Source organism: Lutra lutra, chromosome 8 (assembly GCF_902655055.1).
Source record: "Lutra lutra chromosome 8, mLutLut1.2, whole genome shotgun sequence".
In the NCBI taxonomy this organism is placed as follows: domain Eukaryota; kingdom Metazoa; phylum Chordata; class Mammalia; order Carnivora; family Mustelidae; genus Lutra; species Lutra lutra.
In genome coordinates, this window is record NC_062285.1 from 59,763,783 (window position 1) to 59,787,426 (window position 23,644).

Sequence of the window (23,644 nt, forward strand, 5' to 3'; positions counted from 1 at the left end):
GGTAGTGTGACTCAGAAAGTGGATCTGCTGAAGCTTGGGGTTAAGGAGGCTTGGTGCAAGCAAGTTAGGTAATCAGTATTGGCACCAGTGTGCTGGTTCCCACAGGTGGCTGTTTGTGCAGGGGAGGTGGGGGAGGGAAACAGAACCTGATAACTCCTTTGTTTCTGAAGGGGGTTTCCATGTGATCTCTGTCTCTGTGGGCCATGCTCTGAGATGAAAAATTGCTCTCCCTCCCTTCTGCCCTGGCATTTTTCACACTGACGGTTCTACACTATATCTGTACAGTCTGTTTGTCATGCTCTCCCTTTAAGAACTCAGCTTCCTAACATCCTCTGGACTCTCCCAGAGCCTAGAAGGCTGATTTTTAAAATTTCAGGCTTTAAGTCCTGCTGCTTTTGCCCCTCTTGCTTTCAAAGGCAAATGTTATGGGATTCATCCTCTCCATTCCTGGTTCCCTGGTGGTTTTTGCCCTTCTATGCAACACCAGCTCCCTCCCCACCTTGAGAGTTATGGTTTGTGTCACCCCCAGACTCTGTCTTAACCCTTCCTACCTTCTTTGATGTGGCCTCTTCTCTACCTTTAGTTGTGGAGTCTGTCCTGCCAGTCTTCAGATTTATTTTCTGGGTTATTTATGCTAATATGAGTGTAATCTAGTTGAATTCATTGAACAAGGTGAGCTTAGGGTTCTCCTACTCTGCCATCTTCCCAGCCAACCAATCCTAGTGTGTGTGTGTGTGTGTGTGTGTGTGTGTGTGTGTGTGTATTTTTTAAAGAAATCAACATCTCCCAATGATGGAACCTTGTACTTTCAAATTTTTATTCATTTCCTTCTTCGAAGTCCTTCTAATTTTTTAATTCCTTTTTCATGACTTTTTTTTCCTTATCTGACATTCTTTCTGTGTTCCCTTATTCCCTCTGCTGAAGATTCTGATATGAATCTCCCCATATCTATTATGGTGAGGTCCAGGACTGATCCTGAGATTACAGGTATCTCTGAAGGGGCTGAGGATGGAGGAAGAAGCCCTGGTTCTGTAGTTCACCATTAGTTGAGAATGGTGCAGGGGGGTGGTCACCTCCTGCCCTTTTAGGAGAGTTGTATATTGGAAGTACAGGCTTCTGAAAGCTCAAGGCTCAGAGCCAGCTATATTCCAAGCCATTAATATCCATATCTTGGTAGTTGCCATCTCCTTTGGGGATTATCATAAGAGAGATACTTACCCAGTCCAGGATGTAGATGACCTGGGTGTCATGGAGCAGTTGCTCATCCCTGAGGTGGACACATGAAAGACTCATTCTGTTAAAGGGGTCTAGAAATGTTTCCTTGAGAGCCCTGAGCCCTGCTCACATCCTTACTTAGGACTATAGCCAAGGAAGGAGAAGTTAGAACTTAAACTAAACTGAAAACTTACAGGCCTGTCAGAGAGGCAGTTGCAGAATGTGGCACCAGACATCTGATCACTTGCAAACCATAGTGAATTATGGCCATCAGATCTGTTTAATCATAGCTGGGCATTAGGAGTTAGCAAAATGTCTCAGTCCCAGGGCACTGCCACTAGGGCCCAGGTACTTGATTTCTCACTTTCTGTCTCCTTTTTTGTTTGGAAAATAGACACAATGAGGCTTGAATTCTCATCCTATTCTGAATCCCCCACCCCCCCCCCCCGCCCCACCATTTTAGGAAGCAGAAAACTAGTAGCAGCAACAGTTGGGATCATAAGTCAACATTTTTATATTCTAGGTCATCAGATGGTTATTCTCAAAGCCCTGCAGTGACTTTCTTGAAAGTCAGCTGTTCTTAGATAAATGAGAATATCCTTCAAGCTGAGGTAAGTTTGGCTCTTTTGGCCTACTGACCCTTAGGGATCAGCAGCCAAGAAAATATCCTCTGTATCTCATGATGGAGGCTACCTGGTCATAATTCTTTACATTCTGATGAATGGAGGTGATTAAACAGGCTTGGAGAAAGATTGGGGGGTGGTTCTTTCTAGACTGGCTGTATTTAAAGATCCAAGAACTTTTGGCCTCTTATGAGCTCTCTTTTGGGGAGAGGCTAGAAAAGCATGGGGTAGTTTTAATTCCTGGAGAGACCTCTAGGCTTGTTAGATTCCTCTTTTGATTTCCTCCTCCCTCTGATTCCTCTGATTCCTTCCTTGGCTCAGTTATTTATATCCTCAATACTGGTGAATGAATCAGCAGTTTTGGAATCACACTGTAACCTGTTAGAAATATAGAATCTCAGGTCCATGCTAGACCTACTGAATCAGAATCTACTTTTAAACAAGGTATACAGGTGATTTGTATACTTACACAAAATAATGAAGTTTGAAAAGCCCTGTTTTATAAATTCCTTCTTGGGTGGATGAGGGAAGGTGTTCCAGATATGGCTTTTATGCTGTAATTCTAGGCTTCTGGGTGTTTTGAACATTTTCCTTGAACACTGGAATTTGCATCTGAGCATTTGAGAACTATAACTTGACCACTCTGAATAAGCATTCTGTTCTGACCGCCCCACTGTTTAGTCCCTATGCCAGCCCTGCTAAGCCCATAAAGGAGTATTGGGAAGCTGCTAACCTCTATGCTTGTTGTCTCTCCTCTACTGAAAAGAGCCATGTCTTACTGAGGGCTGAGAGTATCCTTAGGTCCTCAGCAGGCATCCCATGGAGGAGCCTGTCCAGGTAATTGGGTTGGACAGAGGAGAGACAAGCAGTGCTCATGGGAGTTCAGGGAGAGCCATTGTTTCACTTGGCTGAAGGTGGAGGTGGAGAGGGGTGGGGAAAGAAAAGAGTACCTCAGCTCCAGCTTTTAGCCAAATGGAAGATGAGTGTTTGGGTTAAACTCCTCCTTTTTCCCTCCCACCACTATAGGCTTAATCAAACCTTGGAATACTGTATTTTTACCTCGAATCCGAGCATCTTCCTGCAGCTGAAAAATAATGAGAATTCAGGGAGAGTCAGAGACTTAGAGGCTAGTCTCCTCTGAAAATTCGGTATAACAGCTGTATACTTGGTCAAACGTAGTGATGTCTATGTGGGAAATTATGAGCTTTTAGGGGATGGAATTAAATTCTAAGTTTCCTGAAAGCAGAACTTTTATTTTTTGTGTGTCCTTCATACCAAACCACTTAACATAATACCCTGGATAGAGTATCTGCTCAATAAATGTTTATTGAATAATAAATAAATAGGATGAGATGTGGCCTCTTTAGGGGTGGGAGACACACAATTCATATGGTCATAATTGCTCATTTAGTGGTCTCTCCTCTTATTTTTTTCTGGCCTTTCTGCTCTCCCTTTTCTGGCCCCTTTACTCTTTGCATCTCCAGTGGTTCTCTGAGGAGAAACTTTTAATATCTCTGAAAGACCCTCAAAAAATCCTTCGTACCCATCCTAGAGTAAACAGCTGGTGATGATATACCCTTTGGGACCCCAGAGCAAACAGGAGTCTGGTAGATCATCTCTCTGCATAATAGTGCTCTAGGCATGGGTCCTAATCTTTGTCTAATCAAAAAGAAAGTACATTCTATCTCTCCCTGATAATCTTTTGCTTGACATTATTCCCTCAGTATTTAAGTACAAAAATTGTTCTTAATAAGTCTGTGACTAAAGTGTCTGTTTTGGCTGTACCAGCCTGGAGGATCCTTGAGGGCAGGGATTTCTCTGGTGGACCCCATGAAGAAGCACAAGAAGAGAACTTCAGCATAGAGGACATCAGATGACTTTTAACTTCAAATATAGGTCCTGAGAGGATGGAAATAAACACACACAAGTCCTGCTTATAGACAGGTTTCCTCCTCTTACTAACTGAAATGCTATCTGGAGGAGATACAGTCCTCAGGGAACTAAAGTTCTAAGTAGGGTGGAGGCACTCTGACCCTAAGGCTTGGGTAAAAATATCAAATTTCTGACCTCTAAACCAGTGCCCCCTTTTACTTGCAGCCAGATGGAGACAAAGACTGCTTCAATTTTCCTTAGAGTAAGTCCGAGACATAGCAACAGAATACAAAGCATAGCTTCTTGGGACTATAGAATAGTTTCAGTTCTAAGGCCAAAAGTGGTTCAGGTAGTGAATTAGAGGAAATTTATTTTCAGTGCCTTCTCAGTTAATTTATACATCACCTCTTGCCAACTAGGAAGAGAGAACTATTTCTAAGAGTTTTAAAATATAATTTTAATGAAACTGTGTCTTTAGTCAGAAAAACAAAGGTTAAGACATCTGTCTAAAAGTTTCCCATTTACTTTGGTTTTATAATATTAGTACTTGTTCTAAGCTATGTGTTTACTTATATAAATAGTCACTGATGAGAAATTATGTAGAGAATGCTTATTGTTCTCCACTGTACCAGGCAGAAAAAAAAAGGTGGGAAGGTGGGAGAGCAGGCTTGGTAGGACTCAGATATATCAAGACCTTGAGCAAGCTTATATAATAACCCAGTGTCTGGGACAGGCCAATAATATAGTGCATGTTTGACCATATTTTAAAAAATATTGATCAGTGTATAGAAAAAGACTGAAATCTGCATAGAGGAAGAGCAGAGGAGGAGGAACATTTTTATTTAGCAAAGACATTTACTCTGGCCTCTAATTTGCACTTCCCTACAGTTAGTAGATGTACTTGCCCATTAAGGAAATTTACCATGTCAGTTGGGACTCCTTCTAACTCAGTCACTTATCAGTGTTTTGTATAACTACACAGAGTATTCTTGCTGAGAGAAGTTCTGGTAGATACAATTTTCTCTGTTATCATATTTCCACAAGGGGGTTGTTAAACCTCTTCTTCCCTTAGCTTCCTGAACTTACAAGTCAGTGCAACTCTATAAAGGGAGAAATCACTAGATAAAGGAATGAAACTAAAACCTTGATCAGGGTCAACATCACATTAGGGTATAAGCAAGGGAAAGTGATATGACCAGGGAATTTAGAGAATTGAATTTTAATCTCACCTCCTTTTGTATATCCCTAAAGGCCATTAACACCTGAAAAGAAGACACAAAAATTATGAAAAATTAATCTTCTAGGCTTTATTACAGAGGAATTTTATATATAGAATCTTCCAGATATTAGGCTATAGGGTGTGAATGCCAAGATGACTATGGCTTCCTAGATTTAACAATAAATCCCACTGACTTCTACTCTACATATATTTCTGGGCTACCATTTCTCCATATGGTAGATGGGTAAAATGCAGGAAGTTATTTAAAGACTGAGTTGTGAAAGGAATATAAATTAAACCCACTACTACGTTGGTTTAATTGGTCCTTGTTCTGAAGCTAAGCATAGCTGTTAAAATCAACACATATTTGTATTTAAATTATAATACATAGGAGGACAGCACCAAATATTGGTGAGGATACAGAACAGCTAGAACTCATACAATGTTGGAAGGTATATAGAATTGTATGATCATTTTGGGAAAAGCTCTGGCAGTTTTTATAAAACTAAATATATAACTCCACTTGCACCAAGCTATGGATGGATATAATGACTGTTGGAAATCTGAGTTGCCTCAATTTGGGGAAAAGATTAGGACTTTGAGATAGATAGTTGTATCTTGTTTGGTGGAAGTAAGATTTGTTTTTATTGATACTCAGGAGTTTCAACATGTGTCTCTGGATGCATATGGAAGCTGAATAGTCGATGGGGTGGACTATGCCAGTTATCTGTATACTGCCTGTGTTCACTCTTTGTTGTATCACATTCATCCTTTTTAATATCATAGGTATCCAATTATGTACTGTTTCCCAACAGGATGGTTTTCTGTTGCTTACATAAGCAACTCACCTTTAGCTAATACAGTAGTTGTAAAAACATGAAAAAGTTATCCTATTCATTTTATTTTATATTTTTATTTAAAATTTTTTTTATTATGTTAGTCACCATACAGTACATCATTAGTTTTTGAAGTAGTGTTCCATGATTCATTGTTTGCATGTAATACCCAGTGTTCCATGCAGTATGTTCCCTCCTTAATACCTATTACCAGGCTAACCCCTCCCATCACCCCCTCCCCTTTAAAACCCCCATTTGTTTCCTAAAGTCTATCTCTCTCATGGTTCCTCTCCCACTCTGATTACCCCCCTTCATTTTTCCTTTCCTTCTCCTAATGTCCTCCATGCTCTTCCTTGTGTTCCACAAATAAGTGAAACCATATGATAATTGCCTTTCTCTAATTGACTTATTTCACTTAGCAAAATCTCCTTCAGTTCCATCCATGTTGATGCAAAAGTTGGGTATTCATCTTTTCTAATGGCTGAATAGTATTCCATTGTATATGGACCACATCTTCTTTATCCATTCATCTGTTAATGGACATCTCTGCTCTTTCCATAGTTTGGCTATTGTGGACATTGCTGCTATGAACACTGAGGTGCATGTGGCCCTTCTTTTCACTACATCTGTCTCTTGGAGTAAATACCCAATAGTGCAATTGCTGGGTTATAGGGTAGCTCTATTTTTAACTTTTTGAGGAAACTCCACACAGTTTTCCGAAGTGGCTGTACCAACTTGAATTCCCACCAACAGTGTAAGAGGTTCCCCTTTCTCCACAACCTCTCCAGCATTTGTTGTTTATTGCCTTGTTGATTTTTGCCATTCTAGCTGGTGTAAGGTGGTATCTCAGTGTAGTTTTGATTTGAATTTCTTTATGGCTAATGATGATGAACATTTTTTCATGTGTCTGTTAGCTATTTGTATGTCTTCTTTTTTTTTTTTAAAAGAGTTTATTTATTTATTTTACAGACAGAGATCACAAGTAGCCAGAGAGGCAGGCAGAGAGAGAGAGGGGGAAGCAGGCTCCCTGCTGAGCAGAGAGCCCGATGCGGGGCTTGATCCCAGGACCCTGAGATCATGACCTGAGCCGAAGGCAGAGGCTTAACCACTGAGCCACCCAGGTGCCCTTTGTATGTGTTCTTTGGAGAAGTGTCTGTTCATGTCTTCTTCCCATTTTTTCCACTTGATTGTTTTTTAGGTGTTGAGTTTGAGAAGTTCTTCAGAGATCTTAGATACCGGACCTTTATCTGTAGTGCCATCTGCAAATATCTTCTCCCATCCCATGGGTTGCCTCTTTGTTTTGTTGCCTGTTTCCTTTGCTGTGAAGAAGCTTTTGATCTTGATGAAGTCCCAAAAGTTCATTTTCACTTTTGTTTTCCTTGTCTTTGGAGATGTGTCTTGAAAGAAGTTGCTGTGGCTGATGTTGAAGAGGTTACTGCCTATTCTTCTCTAGGACTTTGATGGATTCCTGTCTCACATTTAAGTCTTTCATCCATTTAGAGTTTATCTTTGTGTATGGTGTAAGAGAATGGTCAAGTTTCATTATTCTGTATACAGCTGTCCAGTTTTCCCAGCATCCTTCATTGAAGAGACTGTCTTTTTTCTATTGGATATTTTTTCCTGCCTTGTTATAGATTAGTTGACCATAGAGTTGAGGGTTCATATTTGGGCTCTCTTTTCTGTTCCACTGATCTATGTGTCTGTTTTGTGCCAGTACCATATGTCTTGATGATTACAGCTTTATAATACAGCTTGAAATCAGGCAACACGATGCGCCCAGCTTTTTCTTTTTCATCATTTCCTTGGCAATTCAGGGGTCATACAAATTTTAAAATTGTTTGTTCCAGCACTTTGAAAAATGTCAATGGTATTTTGGTCTGGATTGCTCTAGGCAGCATGGACATTTTAACAATGTTTATTCTTCCAATCCTTGAGCATAGAATGCTTTTCCATCTTTTTGTGTCTTCTTCAATTTCTTTCATAAGTGCTCTGTAGTTTCTAGAGTATATCCTTTGCTTCTTTTGTTAGATTTATTCCAAAGTGTCTTAGAGTTTTTGGTGCTATTGTAAATGGAATCAATTCCCTAATTTCTCTTTCTATAGTCCCATTTTTAGTGTATAGGAAAGCAGCTGATTTCTGTGCATTGATTTTGTATCCTGCCACATTACTGAATTGCTGTATGAGTTCTAGTAATTTGGGGGTGAAGTCTTTTGGGTTTTCCACAAAAAGTATCATGTCATCTGCAAAGAGAGAGAGTTTGACTTCTTCTTTGCCAATTTGAATACCTTTTATTTCTTTTTGTTGTCTGATTGCTGTTGCTAGGACTTCTAGTACTATATTGAACAGTAGTGGTGAGGTTGGGCATCCTTGTCATGTTGCTGATCTTAAGGGAAAGGCTCTGAGCTTTTTCCCACTGAGAATGATATTCACTGTTGGCTTTTCATAGATGGTTTTTATGAAGTTGAAGAATGTTCCCTCTATCCCTACACTCTGAAGAGTTTTAATTGGGAAAGGATGCTGTATTTTGTCAAATGCTTTCTCTGCATCAATTCAGAGGACCATACTGTTCTCGTCTCTTCTCTTATTAATGTGTTTTATCACACTGATTGATTTGCGAATGTTGAACCCCCCTTGCATCCCAGGGATAAATCCCACCTAGTTGTGAGAATAATATTTTTAATGTACTGCTGGATCCTATTAGCTAGGATCTTGTTGAGAATTCTGGCATCTATATTAATCAGGGGTATTGGTCTGAAATTCTTTTTGATGGGGTCTTTGCCTGGTTTTAGGATCAAGGTAATTCTGGTCTCCTAGAGTCTGGAAGTTTTCCTTTTGTTTCAGTTTTTTGAAACAGCTTCAGGAGAATAGGTAGTATTTCCTCTTCTTTGAATGTCTGGTAGAATTCCCCAGGGACTCCATCAGATAGTAGACTCTTGTTTTTTAGGAGGTTTTTGATCACTGCTTCAATCTTGTTACTGGTTATTAGTCTATTTAGGTGGTCAGTTTCTTCCTGTTTCAGTCTTGGTAGTTTATAGTTTTCTAGGAAGGCATTCATTTCTTCCAGGTTGCTTAATTTATTGACATATAGTTGTTGATAATAATTTCTAATGATTGTTTCTATGTCCTTGGTGTTAGTCATGATCTCTCTCCTTTCATTCATAATTTTATTAATTTGGGTCCTTTCTCTTTTCTTTTGGATAAGTTTGGCCATTGGTTTATTGATATTATTAGTTCTTTCAAAGAACTAGCTTCTAGTTTCATTGATGTGTTCTACTGTATTTCTGGTTTCTAATTTATTGATCTCTGTTCTAATCTTAATTATTTCTCTTCTTATGCATGGCTTAGGCTTTATTTGTTGTTCTTTCTCCAATTATTTAAGGTGTAAAGTTAATTTGTGTATTCAGGATTTTTGTCTTTATTTGAGTGAGGCTTGGATGGCTACATTCCCTATAGGTTTTGGACCAGCATGTTTTTGTTCTCATTGGTTTCCATGAATTAAGTTCTTCTTTCATTTCCTGGTTGACCCAAACTTTCTTGAGCAGGATGGTCTTTAGTTTCCAAGTGTTTGAATTTCTTCCAAATATTTTCTTGTGATTGAGTTCAAGTTTCAAAGCATTATGATCTGAGAATATTTAGGGAATAATCTCAGTCTTTTGGTGTCAGTTGAGACATGATTTGTGACCCAGTATGTGGTCTCTTCTGTAGAAAGCTCCATGTGCGCTTAAGAGGAATGAGTATTCTGTTGTTTTAGGATGGAATGTTTTGTATATATCTATGAGGTACATATGGTCCAGTGTGCCATTCAAAGCTCCTGTTTCTTTGTTGATTTTCTGCTTGGATGATCTGTCTATTGCTGAGAGTGGAGTGTTGAGGTCTCCTACTATTAATGTATTATCAGTATGTCTATTTTGGTTAACAGTTGGCTTATGTAGTTGGCTGCTCCCGTGTTGGGGGCATAGATATTTATAGTTGTTTGATCCTCTTATTGGATAGACCCTTTAAAAATGATATAGTATCATTGTGTATCTCTAACTACGGTCTTTAGCTTAAAATTTAATTTGTCTGATATGATAATTGATACCTCAGCTTTCGTTTGCAGTGTATTCACATGAAAAGTGGTTCTCCATCCCTTCACTTTAAGCCTGGATGTATCTTTAGGTTCAAAGTGAATCTCTTGTAGACAGCACATGGATGGGTCCTGTCTTTTTATCCAGCCTGCAACCCTGTGCTGCTTTATGGGAGCATTTAGGCCATTCATGTTGAGAGTCATTATTTAAAGATAAGATTTTATTGTCATCATGTTGCCTATGAAGTCCTTGTTTCTATAGTCTGTTTAAATTTCTGATCTATATCACTCTTGGAATCTTTCTTCTTTTATAGAACCCCCCTTAATATTTCTTTCAGGGCCAGCTTGGTGGTCGCATGGTCTTTCAGTTTATGCTGGTTTTTGCAGCTCTTTTCTCTCCATCCATTCTGAATGACAGCCTTGCTGGATAAAGTATCCTTGGCTGCATGTTCTTCTCATTTAGTACCCTGACTATGTCTTTCCAGCCCTTTCTGGCTTGTCATGTCTCTGTGCACAGGTTTGATGCTATTCTGATGTTCCTCCTTCTGTGTGTAAGAAATCTCTTACACTTCACTGCTTTCAAGATTGTTTCCTTGGATCTAAGATTTGCAAACTGTACTATTATATGTCATGGCATCAGTCTGTTCTCATTGATCTTGGGAGGGCTTGTCTCTGCCTCTTAGACATGAATGCTTATTTCATTCCCCAGATTAGGGAAGTTCTCAACTACAGATTTGCTCAAATATATCTTCTAGACCTCTCTCTGTCTCCAGCCCCTCAGGGATCCCAATAATTCTGATATTGGAATGATTCGTTGAGTGACTAATCTCTCTCAGTTTGATTCCTTGGTTTTAATTTGTTTTTCCCATGCTGCCTTGGTTTCCTTCTTTTCCATCATCTTATCCTCTGGCTCACTAATTTGTTCTTCTGCTTCATTTACCCTGGCAGTCAGAGTATCTGGTTTAGACTGCATTTCGTTCATAGCATTTTTAAGTTCAGCCTGATTAGATCTCGTTTCTGCCCTTAGAGATTCTATATTGTCAATAATACTCTTCTCAAGCCTAGATATTGCCTTGATAATTGTTACTCTGAAGTCTATTTCTGATATCTTGGTTATATCCATACTCATTAGTTCTGTGGCAGAGGCCATATTCTCTGATACTTTCCCTTGTTAGGGGTTCCTCCTCTTAGTCATTCTGTTGAGGGGTAGTTGAAGGAATGTATAGCGTCCAAATTATTGACCACAACCCAAGGAAGATATACCTGTTTTATAGGGACCTTAAGGTTGTCAGCCTCTTGTTCTTCCAGCCTGTCTTCTAGGGGAGCGGCCTGTTGTGCTGTTATTCAGGCAACTCTGTTTGGGCAGGGTTGCCCTGCCCCCTGTGGGGGGGATGGTCTCAGTGAAAACCAGTTTTTTGGGGCTTTTGTTCTCTGGTGGCTTTCCCTGGTGGCTTTCCATGTCTCTTCCGAGTGTCAAAGCGGAAGTGACCATATCCAAACCTCTATCTCAGAATAGAGAGATTGCCTTCTGCTCTTCACTGAGCTCTCTAGGCCACACTGTCTCCGTTTCTGACTGTGCCGCCAAAAACTGCAGTGTCCTAGGTTGTACACCCCACAGAAGCACTCCCAGCCCTTGCTTCTGGGGCTGGGCATATCTCTGCCCTTTGTGCTTCTAAAACCACAAGCTGACCCTCCCTCCTTTTGCTCACAACCCCCATAGCTCCAGGTTTCAGTCTGGGGGGCTGCCCTAAAGTCCTTTCCCTGCTGCTACTGGTCTGCAAGTCTGTGCATGGTCCCCAGCACGGGAAGCCTTTGCCTTCCCAGAGCAAGATCATGGAGGCTCCCTCCCCCTTCCATTTATCTTCTGATATCTGCCCGCAGAATGATGGCTCCCTGCTTCATACCTTGAGACCAACTGCTGGAGATACTCCCTTTGTAGAGATCCAGATATATCTTCTTACATCTCAGGCTGATTCATGGGTGTTTAGAATGGTCTGGTAGATATACAGCTCAATTCAGGGGACTGGTTGAAATAGGATCCCCTACTCCTCTGCCATCTTTTCCTTCTTCCCTTTAAGGAATTTCTTTTCCTACCCATTTTAATTAAGAAGATTACTTTCTTCTGTAAAACTTATAGGAAGAGTAATTGAAAAATCACAGTGAATAAAGAAGTTGATCACATTACTCATTTCATATAATATTGTTCAGTGGGAGCTTGCAGGAGAGGCTGTGGAGGCTTTTACTTGTTTTAACAGAAAATCCAGAGTCGTTAATTTAATAGTCTTTTCTTGCTTGGCCCCGTAGGGAAACTTATGTTATAGGTTCAGAGGGATCAACCCCCTATCTAAGAGTTTAAGTGTACATGAAACTGAATTATTAAGATTGGGAAGTTGAAGTAGTTGATATTTTTGGGAAGTCATCAGAAACTCCAAATAATGTCTGTAGTCTATGAACATTCACAGCAGCTTGCTCTGGCTATCTATTGGCATAGTTAGCTTCTCCACTGACATAGCATTCAAATGTAAAGTGAAGTCTGGCATTTTCATGTTTGAGAATTTGCCACCTTATTATTTTTGTATAGCTGGGAAACCAAGGACATTTTGTGAAAATGGAAAGGACATCAGTTTTTATATAATGAAAAGAAGCTCCTCTCAAATTCATTAAATTTAAATCTGTTGTAAAGCAGTTTCAAAATCCAGGCTGAATAATGTGGATTCTGAGACTTACTTCTCATGACATTGCTTTAGTTAGAAAACCAAAGGCAACAAATTTACATTGGTGACCTAAGGGACCTTTTTTTAAATTTTCAACTCATAGTTGTCAGATTCCAAAACACACTGTTAATTGGACTCAACAATTTAATTTATTATCAAACATTTGATTTAATGAAGAAGGCTGTTTTTGACTGGATATCTTTAATTAAATAAATTTAAATGATTTAATCTCATGTCACTGAAGTGAGATTCAGTTATTTTTTTCTAACCACAAAAATGGCAATTATTCTTTACATCCAAAGTACAGAATCATATTCTTTTGCTTCTCAACACTTTAGAAGTCTTCAACGAAAAACTGGTTTGAGTCTCTCAAATCTAATAAATTTGAAGAATAGGAAAGCTCCAGGCATAGTTTTCTACTTGTTAGCCATTATTCTCAGTTAAACTACTGTCAATAAATTTGGGAATGTCTAGGACATTTCAAAGCATTAAAAATTTTTTATTAGCAACCTCTGATCCCATGGAGTGAATCTGGTATTTGTACTCCTCCAGAATCTTTGTTAAAATACTTTGAAGAAATTCACAACAGAGAAATGCCTTAGTAATAAAATAATTTCCTATTATAAATAATTCAAAGCAGAATGCTGTCCAAAATATTGAAGTTATGTTGAAATTATATCTGAATGACAGTCCAATTTTGGTGTCTTTTAGTGCTTGATATAGACCTGCCGGCCATAGCCAATGGGAGGGAGAAAACTATCCTCGTCTGTGCTAATGACAAAAATCCCAATCACCTTCCAGATAAGACCTTTAGGAGCAATGTGACCACTTAACATGTTACTCTGTGAAACTCACTAGTAATTATATGAAAATTAATCATTTTTAATGGACTTAATTTTGCATTTAAATAGATAAAACTAAACACCTCTACTCTTCAGGTTGAGTCATTTATTTTTTGAGAGGTTTATTTTTAAGCAAATTCATTCTTGGAGGGGCCAAATGTTTCAGAAAATTATTTTTATGAAATAGGATTTAAGGGCCACAGTGAAGTATTTATTACACAATTTGAGTAGCTCTAAAGGTAAAATAACTTTCTTTTGGATCAGAAATGGAATTAAGATCTTTAATTTTCATAACAAAATTGTAACTTTGTCTTCCTCTCATCCAAGACTTAAAATATATGTGTTTCTCAAGTGGGTATGGATTTTTTGTTAGTGGATGAGATTTATTCTTTTTATTATTTATTTATTTATATTGTGTTATGTTAGTCACCATACAGCTCATCATTAGTTTTTGATGTAGTGTTTCATGATTTATAGTTCTTATTAAAAGGCTGGCAGAGAAAACATATTTGAGAGGGATTATCTAAATGGACAGGTGAATATCTAGAAAGTGCCAAGGTGCACAAAGATGAGTTTCTGAGGATTTGGGACTGGGTGAGTAATAGAACAAGACAGGAGAGAGCATAGGAATCCTTCACTATCAATCAGCAATTACTCAAGGGGAAAGGAAGAAGTTTGCTCCTTTCTTAAGTTCTCTCTTCCTTCTCCCACTTCTCACCATGCTGTCAAAGATGACCCCTTCATACTCACTTGGTCCCACAGGGCTTCAGTGATTATTAGCTGTATTTCCTGTTGAAATAAGAGACACATTTTGGGAACATTACTCTAACTCTCCCAGAATTTGAATAGATACATCATGAAACTGATGGAATATAGGATATTTTTTTGAGGAGATGGACACTTCAAGTCACCCTATTTTTCAGACAGTCCAAAGTCTCCTTTAGCCCTATTGAGTCCTTTTTAGGCTATATCCCTTGTCATCTCTTGACCTAGCTGGTGGGTGACAGAGATGCATATTTTACCCTTATGAATACCCACATAGGCTGCCTTCCCCTGGAGTTATCTAGTGTAGTAGTAGCATTGAAAATATTACCTAGTCTTGGTAGACTGTGATCCACCAGTTGTAGTTCAGATCCCTGAACTACAGTGCCCAAGTCCTCCAAGATATGGTCCTTACTAGGCAGCTTTCTGCCTCCTGAGTGCAGCCCCTTCTCCATTTTCCTCAGAAACCAGGACCCCCAAAGCAAACTGTCTATTTAAAATTCTTACCCACCTTTGGTCTCATTGTGTCATCAGCGGATTTTCTGGAAGGAAAGAATGACATAAATCTGATCAGGCACTGGGTAGGTGATGTCAGCAAGACGGCAGAAAAGGAGATTCCAAGTCCTCATACCCTCCACACAAACATTAATTTTGATAACCATCATGGATGGGAATACCTCTGTGGCAAACCAGGAGTCCAGTGAAAAGATTCCAGCACCTCACTGGAGCAAAATGTCCATAAATAGATGCCTTGAAGAGGGTAAGAAAAACAGCTTCACTTTACTTATGTCACCCCTCCCCAAAGGCAATGTAACTCAGTGCCAGGAGAGATCATCTCAGCCTGTGATTTCTCCCAGGGGGAAAGTGAAAGTGGAATGAGCACCCTGTTTCCCCAGCCTTGTGAGACATTGCCCAAGAAGCCAACTTCTGTTTCAACCCATCCAGGTCACTGAGGTGATCAGCATAGCTAAATATTTTGGGGGGATAGGGGGAGAAAAAGGGAGTGGGCACTTACAGAAGCCACCATGTGGATCTCAGAAACCAGCTACAGATCCTACTAGGTGGTTTGTGGACTCTACCAGGAGACCCATCCATGAACGCTATGGGACTCCTTACCTGCACGTACCCCTAACCCTTCAACTGGGTGACAAATGCCCCTAACACTCTGTATATATCCTGAAGTGATGCATACAAGCTTCTGCAGATGGCAGGTGCAAGCATCTGCACAGTGTGTAGATATCAGCAGCTAGCTCAATTATGTAAGAATGAGAGAAGGCATATAATTTTAAATGTTCCAGGGCACCATCTTGGAGAAAATAAACAGGAGGCTCTCAGTACCCAGACTGACTTTATGGGATCAAGAGAAGACACAAAATCCTAAATGCTCCTGAAGAGGGAACAAGAACATAGGAGTGAGTACATCCATAAAAAAGGCCTGAGAAACCCTCCACATTTTTAGCTGGGCTGATTGGAGAAGGTCTTTCACTCTCAAAGCTAGTCAGTAAAGATTAACAGTGGGGACCTCTTCTTTGAATGCAAAGATAACGATGGAAGAATTCAGGGAACATGAAGAATCAAAGAAATAAAGCTCCAGTGGTGGGCCCCAAAGAAATGGAAATCTAGGAATTGCCTGGAAAATGATTCAAAATAATCATATTAAGGAAGCTCAGTGAACTACAAGAGGGCACAGACAACTAGTGGAAATCAGGAAAGCAATACATAAACAAAAAGAAAAGTTTAAGAAAGAGATGATAAGCATAAAAAAAGAACCCAGCAATTTCTGGAGCTGAAGAATACAGTGACTTCACTAAAGAATTCAATAAAGAGCTTCAACAGCAGACTCAAGCATAAGAGAGAATCATTGAGCTTGAAGACAGATAATTTGAAATTCAAATTCAAACAGAGGAACAAAAAGAAAAAACAAAAGAGTGAAGAAAACCAATTCAAAAGAGTGAAGAAGTAACTTATGGGACACCATCAAATGACACAATATAGACATTTTGAGAACCTCAGAAGAAACAAGGAAAGAGAAAAGGACAGAGAACTTATTTAATAAAATAATGCCAGAAAAATCCCTAAATCCAGGAAAGGAAATAAACATCCTGATTCATGGTGCTCAAAAATTTCAAAGAGGCTGAAATTGAGAGGTCTTCACTGAGACATTATATTCAAATTGTCTAAAGGCAAAGGCAAAAGGAATATGGAAAGCAGCAAGGAAAAATGAAATGCTACATACAAGGCTACTTCCAAAAGACAATAAGCTGCCTTCTCAGCAGACACCTTGCATGCCAGGAAGGAGTAGGATGAACTAGCCAAAGTATTAAAAGAAAAAATCTGCTAACCAAGAATATTTTACCTGGCAAAACTATCCTTCAGAAACGAATGAAAGGTAGACTTTCCCAGACAGATAAAAGCTAAGCAAGTTCATCACCACTAGACTTGGTGTACAATACATGCTAAAGGGATTTCATCAAGTTGAAATGAAAGGATGTGAATTAGCAGAATGAAAATATAGAAGTGTAACTCTCCTGGGAAAAGGTAAGTATATAGTCTAATTCAGAATATTTCAGTACTGTAATGGTGGTGCTTCAATCATTTTTAATGCCAGTATAAAAGTTAAAACCCAATAGTACTAAAAGTAACTGTAGCTACAATAATTTTTTAATGGATACATGTTACAAAAAGATGTATATATCGAGGCATCTGGCTGGCTCAGTTGGTAGAGCATGTGACTCTTGGTCTTGGGCATCATAATTGCTGATTTCAAGCTATATTACAAAGGTATAGTTATCAAACATTATGGTATTGTCATGTAAACAGAAACATAAACCAGTGTAATATAGTGGAGAGACCAGAAATTAATACACATATATACAGTAAACTAATCTTTGACTAGGGATACTAAGGAACTAAGATACAAAATGGAAAAAAGATGTTTTTTTTTTTTTTCAAAAAAACTGTGTTGAGGAAACAGGATATCCAAATGCAAAAGAATGAAATTGAACTTTTATAACATGCATAAAAATCAAACCAGCATTGATTAAAGACTTAAAGACCTCAAATTGTAAAGCTCCTAGAAGAAAACAAAGGGAAAAGCTCCTTGACATTATTTTTAGCGATGTTTTTTTGGATATGGCACCATAAGTCCAGGCAACAAAAACAAAAATAAAAAAGTGGGACTATATCAAACAAATAACTTTCTGCACAACAACAACAAAAAAAAATCAAGAAAACGAAAAGGCAGCCTCTGAAATGAGAGAAAATACTTGCAAACCATACATTTGATAAGGGGCTAATATCCAAAATATGTAAGGAACTCATATAACTCAATATCAAAAAAGCAAATAACCCATTTGAAAAATGGGCAAAGGACCTGAATAGACATTGTTTCAAAGAAGACATACAAATAGACAACAGGCACATGAAAAGTGCTCAACTTCATTAATCATCAGGGAAATGCAAATCAAAACCATAATGAGAATGGTCATACATGTTAGAATTATTATCAAAAAGACAAATAACAAGTGTTCATAAAGTTGTAGAGAAAAGGGAACACTTGAGATGGGAACTTGTTGATCACTTAGATCAACACTTGTTGAGGGGAATGTAAATTAGTATAGCCACAATGGAAAACATTATGGAGGTACCTCAAAAAATTAAATAGAGCCGCCATATGAGCTAGCAATTCTACTTCTTAATATTTATCCAAAGAAAATGAAAACACTAACTTGAAAAGATACATGCACTTCCATGTTCATTGTAGCATTATTTACAGTAGTCAAGATATGGAAACAACCTAAGTGTCCATCAATGGATGAATGGGTAATGAAAATGTGATCTGTATTGATATAGATATCTATAAACTATATAACTCTATACAATGGAATATTATTCAGTCAAAAAAGAAGGAAATATGGCATTTGTGACATGGATAGAACTTGAGGGCATTATGATACATGAAATAAGTCAGAAAAAGACAGATACCAACTAATGAATCGTTGAATAGTACATCAGAAACTAATGATGTACTATATGTTGCCTAATTGAACTTAATTAAAAAAAGACAAACCATATGATCTCATTAATCTGTGAAATCTCTCCCACCCAAAAAAAAAACCCCAAACTGAATTCATAGAAATAGAGAACAGATTGGTGACTGCCAGAGTGGGGGAAGATGGTGGGTGAAATGGGTTAAGGGGCCAAAAGGTACAAAGTTCCAGTTATAAAATAAATTGTGGGGATATAATGTACAGCATAGTGACTATGGTTAATAATAATGTACTGCATATTTGAAAGTTACTGAGAGAGTAGATCTTAAAATTTCTCATCACAAGGAAAAACATAACTCTGTATAGTGACATATTAATTAGACATATTGTGGCAGTTGTTTCATAGTATATAAAATATCAAATCATTTTTTTGTACACATGAAACCAATATAATGTTATGTTGATTATACCTCAATTTTGAAAAAAGATATCAAGTGTTGGTAAAGATATAGACAAAGGGGAACCTTGGTATACTGTTGGTGGGAATGTAAATTGGTACAGACATTATGGTTAACAGTATTAAAAATTTTTAAATGGAATTACCATGTGAGCTAGCAGTTCCACTATTGGGTATATATACATGAGAACTGAAATTATTGTTCTTTAATGGATACCTATACTCCTATGTTCATTGCAGCATTATTTATAATAGCTAAGATATGGAAACAACGTATTATTTATGATAGATGAGTGATTAAAAAATGTAGCATATACATACAATCAAATATTATTTTGCCTTGAAAAACAAGGAAATTCTTTTATTTTATAACAACACTGGTGGACCTGGAGGACATTATGCTAAGGGAAATAAGCCAGACTGAGAAAGGCAAGTTTTATGTAATCTATATTATATGTGGAATCTAAAATTGTTAAACTCATAGAAATAGAGGGTAGATGGTTGTTATCTGGGGCCTGGGTGAGAAGGAAATGAAGAAATGTTGGTTAAGGGGTACAAAGTTTCATAATGCAAGATGAGTAAATTCTGGAGATCACTAATGTATAGCATACTTCCTTTAGATAACAATACTGTACTGTATATTTGAGGGTAGTTTGGGATTGGATTGTATGAAAGCCTTTGTAACTGTAAAGTTCATTTTAAATATTACTTAATTACTATTACTAATTATATATTATATATTATACTTTACTATACTGCTATGTATTATATATTATTACTAATAATATATTAATAAATATTAACATTGTAATCACATAATTATATAATTATAATATTATGTTAATATTAATATAATAACTATTATATAATAGTTATCACTATTTTTCAGTGTCTTGCTCACTGCCACTGACAAAACATCTATTTGTCAGCAGACAAATCAGGTCTCTGTTGTTTATGTGCTTTCTTCATATATTTCTCATAGACTCCAATATCTACTCATTATTTCCCCCTTATAGTCCTGCATCTGTCTGCAAAAGACTTCATACTCTTAGAACAGGTTTCCATCTTCCTGCAGGTTTCAGGCTGCTCAGTTTCTCACTGGCTCTCAAGACTTGAGGTCTATTTAACTATTCTGAGCAATTTAATCAAAGACAGGCAGCTTAGAAACCTTGAAGACACTTTGATTCTCTTCCTGAACTCCTACAAACTCTTATCTCAAAACATCTGCATACTTCAAAAGCTCAAGCCAAGTCCTAATTCCTTTCTGAAGCTTTCTTGAGCCATAAGCTCACTGCAAGCCTCCTTCCTTCCAACTTTATGGATAACATTGCTTGGCTCTCATACTCAGTTTCATGGGGGTAGATTCTAGCCCTCCTCTCCACCCTAGTCCAAGGGAAGCATAGTTTTGGATGGCTGGCCTTGATTTACACTATAGAGGAGGTAAGGACTTCTAGCAAAAGTTTATCCTGGGATAAATAAATATCTGTAGGTTGTATACCCAACTAACTCCTAGAGGTATTTCAGATTGATGCCCACCCTCTAAAGTGAAATAACAAAGATCTAATATTCCTTCCATTGAGGAGGTGGGGAAGAGAGAGGACACACAAAAGTCCCCACCCTACTCTATCAGGAAATAGGTACAGCCAGAAGGGGGATGGGAGAGAGGTGACCCTAGTTTGTGTCCCATACAGCATATATAAAGACTTTTGAAGTTCATCATTAGCTCCATTTACCTATTCTGCTGCCTAGAGGTCCTTTGTTCTTGATCTTGGAAGATATGCTGTGCCATTTGTCCTTGAACAGAAACCAGAAACTCTGGAGCTGAAGATGGAAATAGCTCTAGGCCCTGGGAAGGCACAAATGATAGGGGGAAGAGGACAGGTTTATAGTGAGAAGAGAAGTGTTTACTTACTAGAGAATACCAGGACAGAGGTCTCCATAGTTCCTTAAGCATCTGTGTTTTGAATGGGTCAATGTGTGTGTGTGTGTGTGTGTGTGTGTGTGTGTGTGTGTAAAGAAAGATAAGGGTGAGAGTAGGAAGTATAGAAGTATAGCCCCATGTAAGTCTCTATCCTTTTTTCATAAAAACAGAAATTCCAATGAGAAAGTAGGTGAAGAAAGAGAAACAACGTGAGTAAAAAAATAATAGCTGAAAAAAAAAATAGCTGGCTGAGATTGGGGCTACCCCACAGTCAGAATCTTCATGGTCAACTAAGGGTAGCACTATAGGCTAGAAGTCTATCAGCTCCAGCCTTCAAGTCCTTTGAGGGAAACCTCATAGTTGATAGTGTCAAAAAGACATGGGGCTGAGAGGCTAAAGCAGTGACCTAGACAAGAGTTAAACCTTCCTCTGAAAATTTGCCTCCCAGCTTCGCCCTCCCATCCTTCCCCAGCTCCAAACCCAAGTCAGAACTAGGCCAGTTATGCCCAGAAAGTTACACAGCTGGGCTTCCCAAGTTGTAATTCACCCCACCCTTTTCCCCCTGGAATTTCTCCTCTTTGAGCCCCATCTCATAACAACTCCATCTCATCTGCTCTCATCTACCTTGCTCTTATCAACTCTCTGTGACTTCAGCTGTGACATCATAGATCTGAGACAGTGGGCTCTCCCCTCCCACCCTCAGCCCAGGCTCCATTCAGTCCAAATGATGATAAAATAATGAGATAATATTATGAAATTTGAGTTTTGTAAGATTTTTTTTTTTTTTTTTTTTTTTTTTTGCTGCTTCATTGCCTTCTACTCATTGCATTAAACATCCAGTGCTTCTGAGAGACAGTAGGATTGGGCTTAGCGGAATCCACCTTTAACTTTGAATTTCAAAACAAGGTCTGAAAAATTTGGCTTTCAGTTTCTTTCTTTTTTTTTTTTAAAGATTTTATTTATTTATTTGACAGACAGAGATCACAAGTAGGCAGAGAAGCAGGCAGAGAGAGAGGGGGAAGCAGGATTTCTGCTGAGCAGAGAGTCTGATGCGGGGCTCGATCCCAGGACCCTGGGATCATGACCCGAGCCAAAGGCAGAGGCTTTAACCCACTGAGCCATCCAAGCACCCCTGCCTTTCAGTTTCTTAAAAAAAACTTTAAAATTCCAGTATACTTACATACAGTGTTATATTAGTTTCAGGTGTACAATATAGTGATTTAGCAATTCTATACATTACTCAGTGCTCATCAAGGTAAGTGTACTCTTAAACTTCTTCACCTATTTCACCCTTTCCCCTGCCACTTCCCCTCAGGCAACCACTAGTTTGTTCTCTATGATTAAGAGATTTTTTTTGCCTCTCTTTTATTTGTTCATTTGTTTTATTTCTTGAATTTCACATATGAGTGAAATCATATGGTGTTTGTCCTTGTCTGACTTATTTCACTTAGCATAATTCCATCTGGATGCATCCATGTTGTTGTTAATGGCAAGATTTCATTCTTTTTATTGCTGAGTAATATTCCATTGTTTATATATACACCACCTCTTCTTTATCCATTCTTCTATCGATGGACACTTAGGTTGCTCCCATATCTTGGCTATTATAAATAATGCTGCAATAAACATGTGCATACATGTTTCACTAAGTTAGTGTTTTCATTTTGGAATCCTTGTATACCTTGTGCCCTCAGGCAGTGCCACTGGGAGGCAACAGCTGGAAGCTTGTGCTTGGTTTCTCCTGGATTTTGCCACATCATGTTTTCCCCTTTGCTGATTTTGATTTTTATCCTAACCCTGTAATAAACTGTAACCATAATTAGGACAGCTTCCAAGTCCTGTGAGTCTTTCTGGTAAGTCATCAAGCCTGAGGGTACTCTTGGGAAGGCAGCTGTGCTCACCACTATACCACCAACGCCCGCTTGAGGGTACTCTTGGGATTCCCAGCATAATGTCCCAAATCTCAGCAGCTTAAAATGGAAAGGTTTGTTTTTTGTTCACATTACATGTCCTTTCTTGGTGTGGGGGAGCTTATGAGAAGGGCTATGCTCTATATCATCATCACTTGGGTCATCAGGCTAAGGGAGTTTCTTCTTCATGCTTCAGCAATTTCTAACATAGGAATACAAAAACATGATGAATCATGCCTGTTTTAAAAAACACTTTCCTTAAACTGACACATAACTTCCACTCATACTTCATTGGCCCAGATAAGACATATAGGCACTCTTAGCTTTGAGGTAGCTTAGAACAGTTCTCTCCCATCATCGGGTCAGACAGAGAACTGGAGTATCAGTGAATAGCATTGCTAATTACCTCAGCATCTACAAGCTCTGAAAGTCCTGGCTTGAGACATTTTCCATTTAGAACAGGATCTATTATGCAGAGAAAAAAATTACAAGAAGTATAAGGAAACTAGAGAAGTACAGTTTCATTACATTCAAGGGACTACAGAAATCAAAGAAGATTGGAGGGGTTTGGGGTGGGAGGTTGGGTGAGCCTGGTGGTGGGTATTATGGAGGGCACGTATTGCATGGAGCACTGGGTGTGGTGCATAAACAATGAATTCTGGTACACTGAAAAGAAATTTAAAAAAATAAAATTAAAAAATAAATGAAAATTAAAAAAAAAATCAAAGAAGAAAGAGGCAGTTCAGATTTGTCAAGAATAAGATTTTGGTGCCTAAACAATGTTCAGTTCCTGAAGAGGAGGATAGATGGAAGCCAGCTTACAGGAAAAGTGGGGTTTAAGAAAAGAATTGATGACTAGGAAGTAATGTCAGTATACCTGGACATGCTGTTGAAAAGCACAACAGCAAAAATAAGAGAAAAGATTTGATAACTACTAAACTGCTCAATATCTGTGTTTGAAAACCTAAGTAAAAGATTTACATGTTTTGGTGAAGAAAAAAGTACATGAGTCTGTTCATCCATGCTGAAAGATTTCAGTCTACTTTCTAAAATGAGAAGAGAGGTATCACCAGGGTAGGGGTTTTCTAAAAAAAAGCAATGAGGGGGTGCCTGGGTGGCTCAGTGGGTTAAAGCCTCTGCCTTCAGCTCAGGTCATGATCCTGGGGTCCTGGGATTGAGCCCTGCATCGGGCTCTTTGCTCGGCAGGGAGCCTACTTC

At 38.4% G+C, this 23,644-nt stretch overlaps 1 protein-coding gene across 3 annotated transcripts in view; it reads right to left on the minus strand.

Moving 5' to 3' along the window:
- The window catches only part of C8H12orf54 (chromosome 8 C12orf54 homolog), a 34,380-nt gene extending 13,264 nt beyond the window's left edge, over positions 1–21,116 (minus strand). For 2 of the 3 annotated variants that reach the window (XM_047742109.1, XM_047742106.1), the window contains exons 1-7: positions 21,035–21,116; positions 20,329–20,441; positions 14,661–14,691; positions 14,138–14,176; positions 4,940–4,972; positions 2,898–2,922; positions 1,219–1,267 (exon numbers count right to left, since the gene is read on the minus strand). In XM_047742109.1, the coding sequence (XP_047598065.1) occupies positions 1,219–1,267; positions 2,898–2,922; positions 4,940–4,972; positions 14,138–14,176; positions 14,661–14,691; positions 20,329–20,384 (233 nt within the window). In that variant the 5' untranslated portion in view covers positions 20,385–20,441; positions 21,035–21,116. Of the gene's footprint in view, positions 1–1,218; positions 1,268–2,897; positions 2,923–4,939; positions 4,973–14,137; positions 14,177–14,660; positions 14,692–20,328; positions 20,442–20,922 lie in introns of all 3 variants that reach the window. The other variant, XM_047742108.1, reaches the window with a different exon arrangement.
- Positions 21,117–23,644: the final 2,528 nt, after the last annotated feature.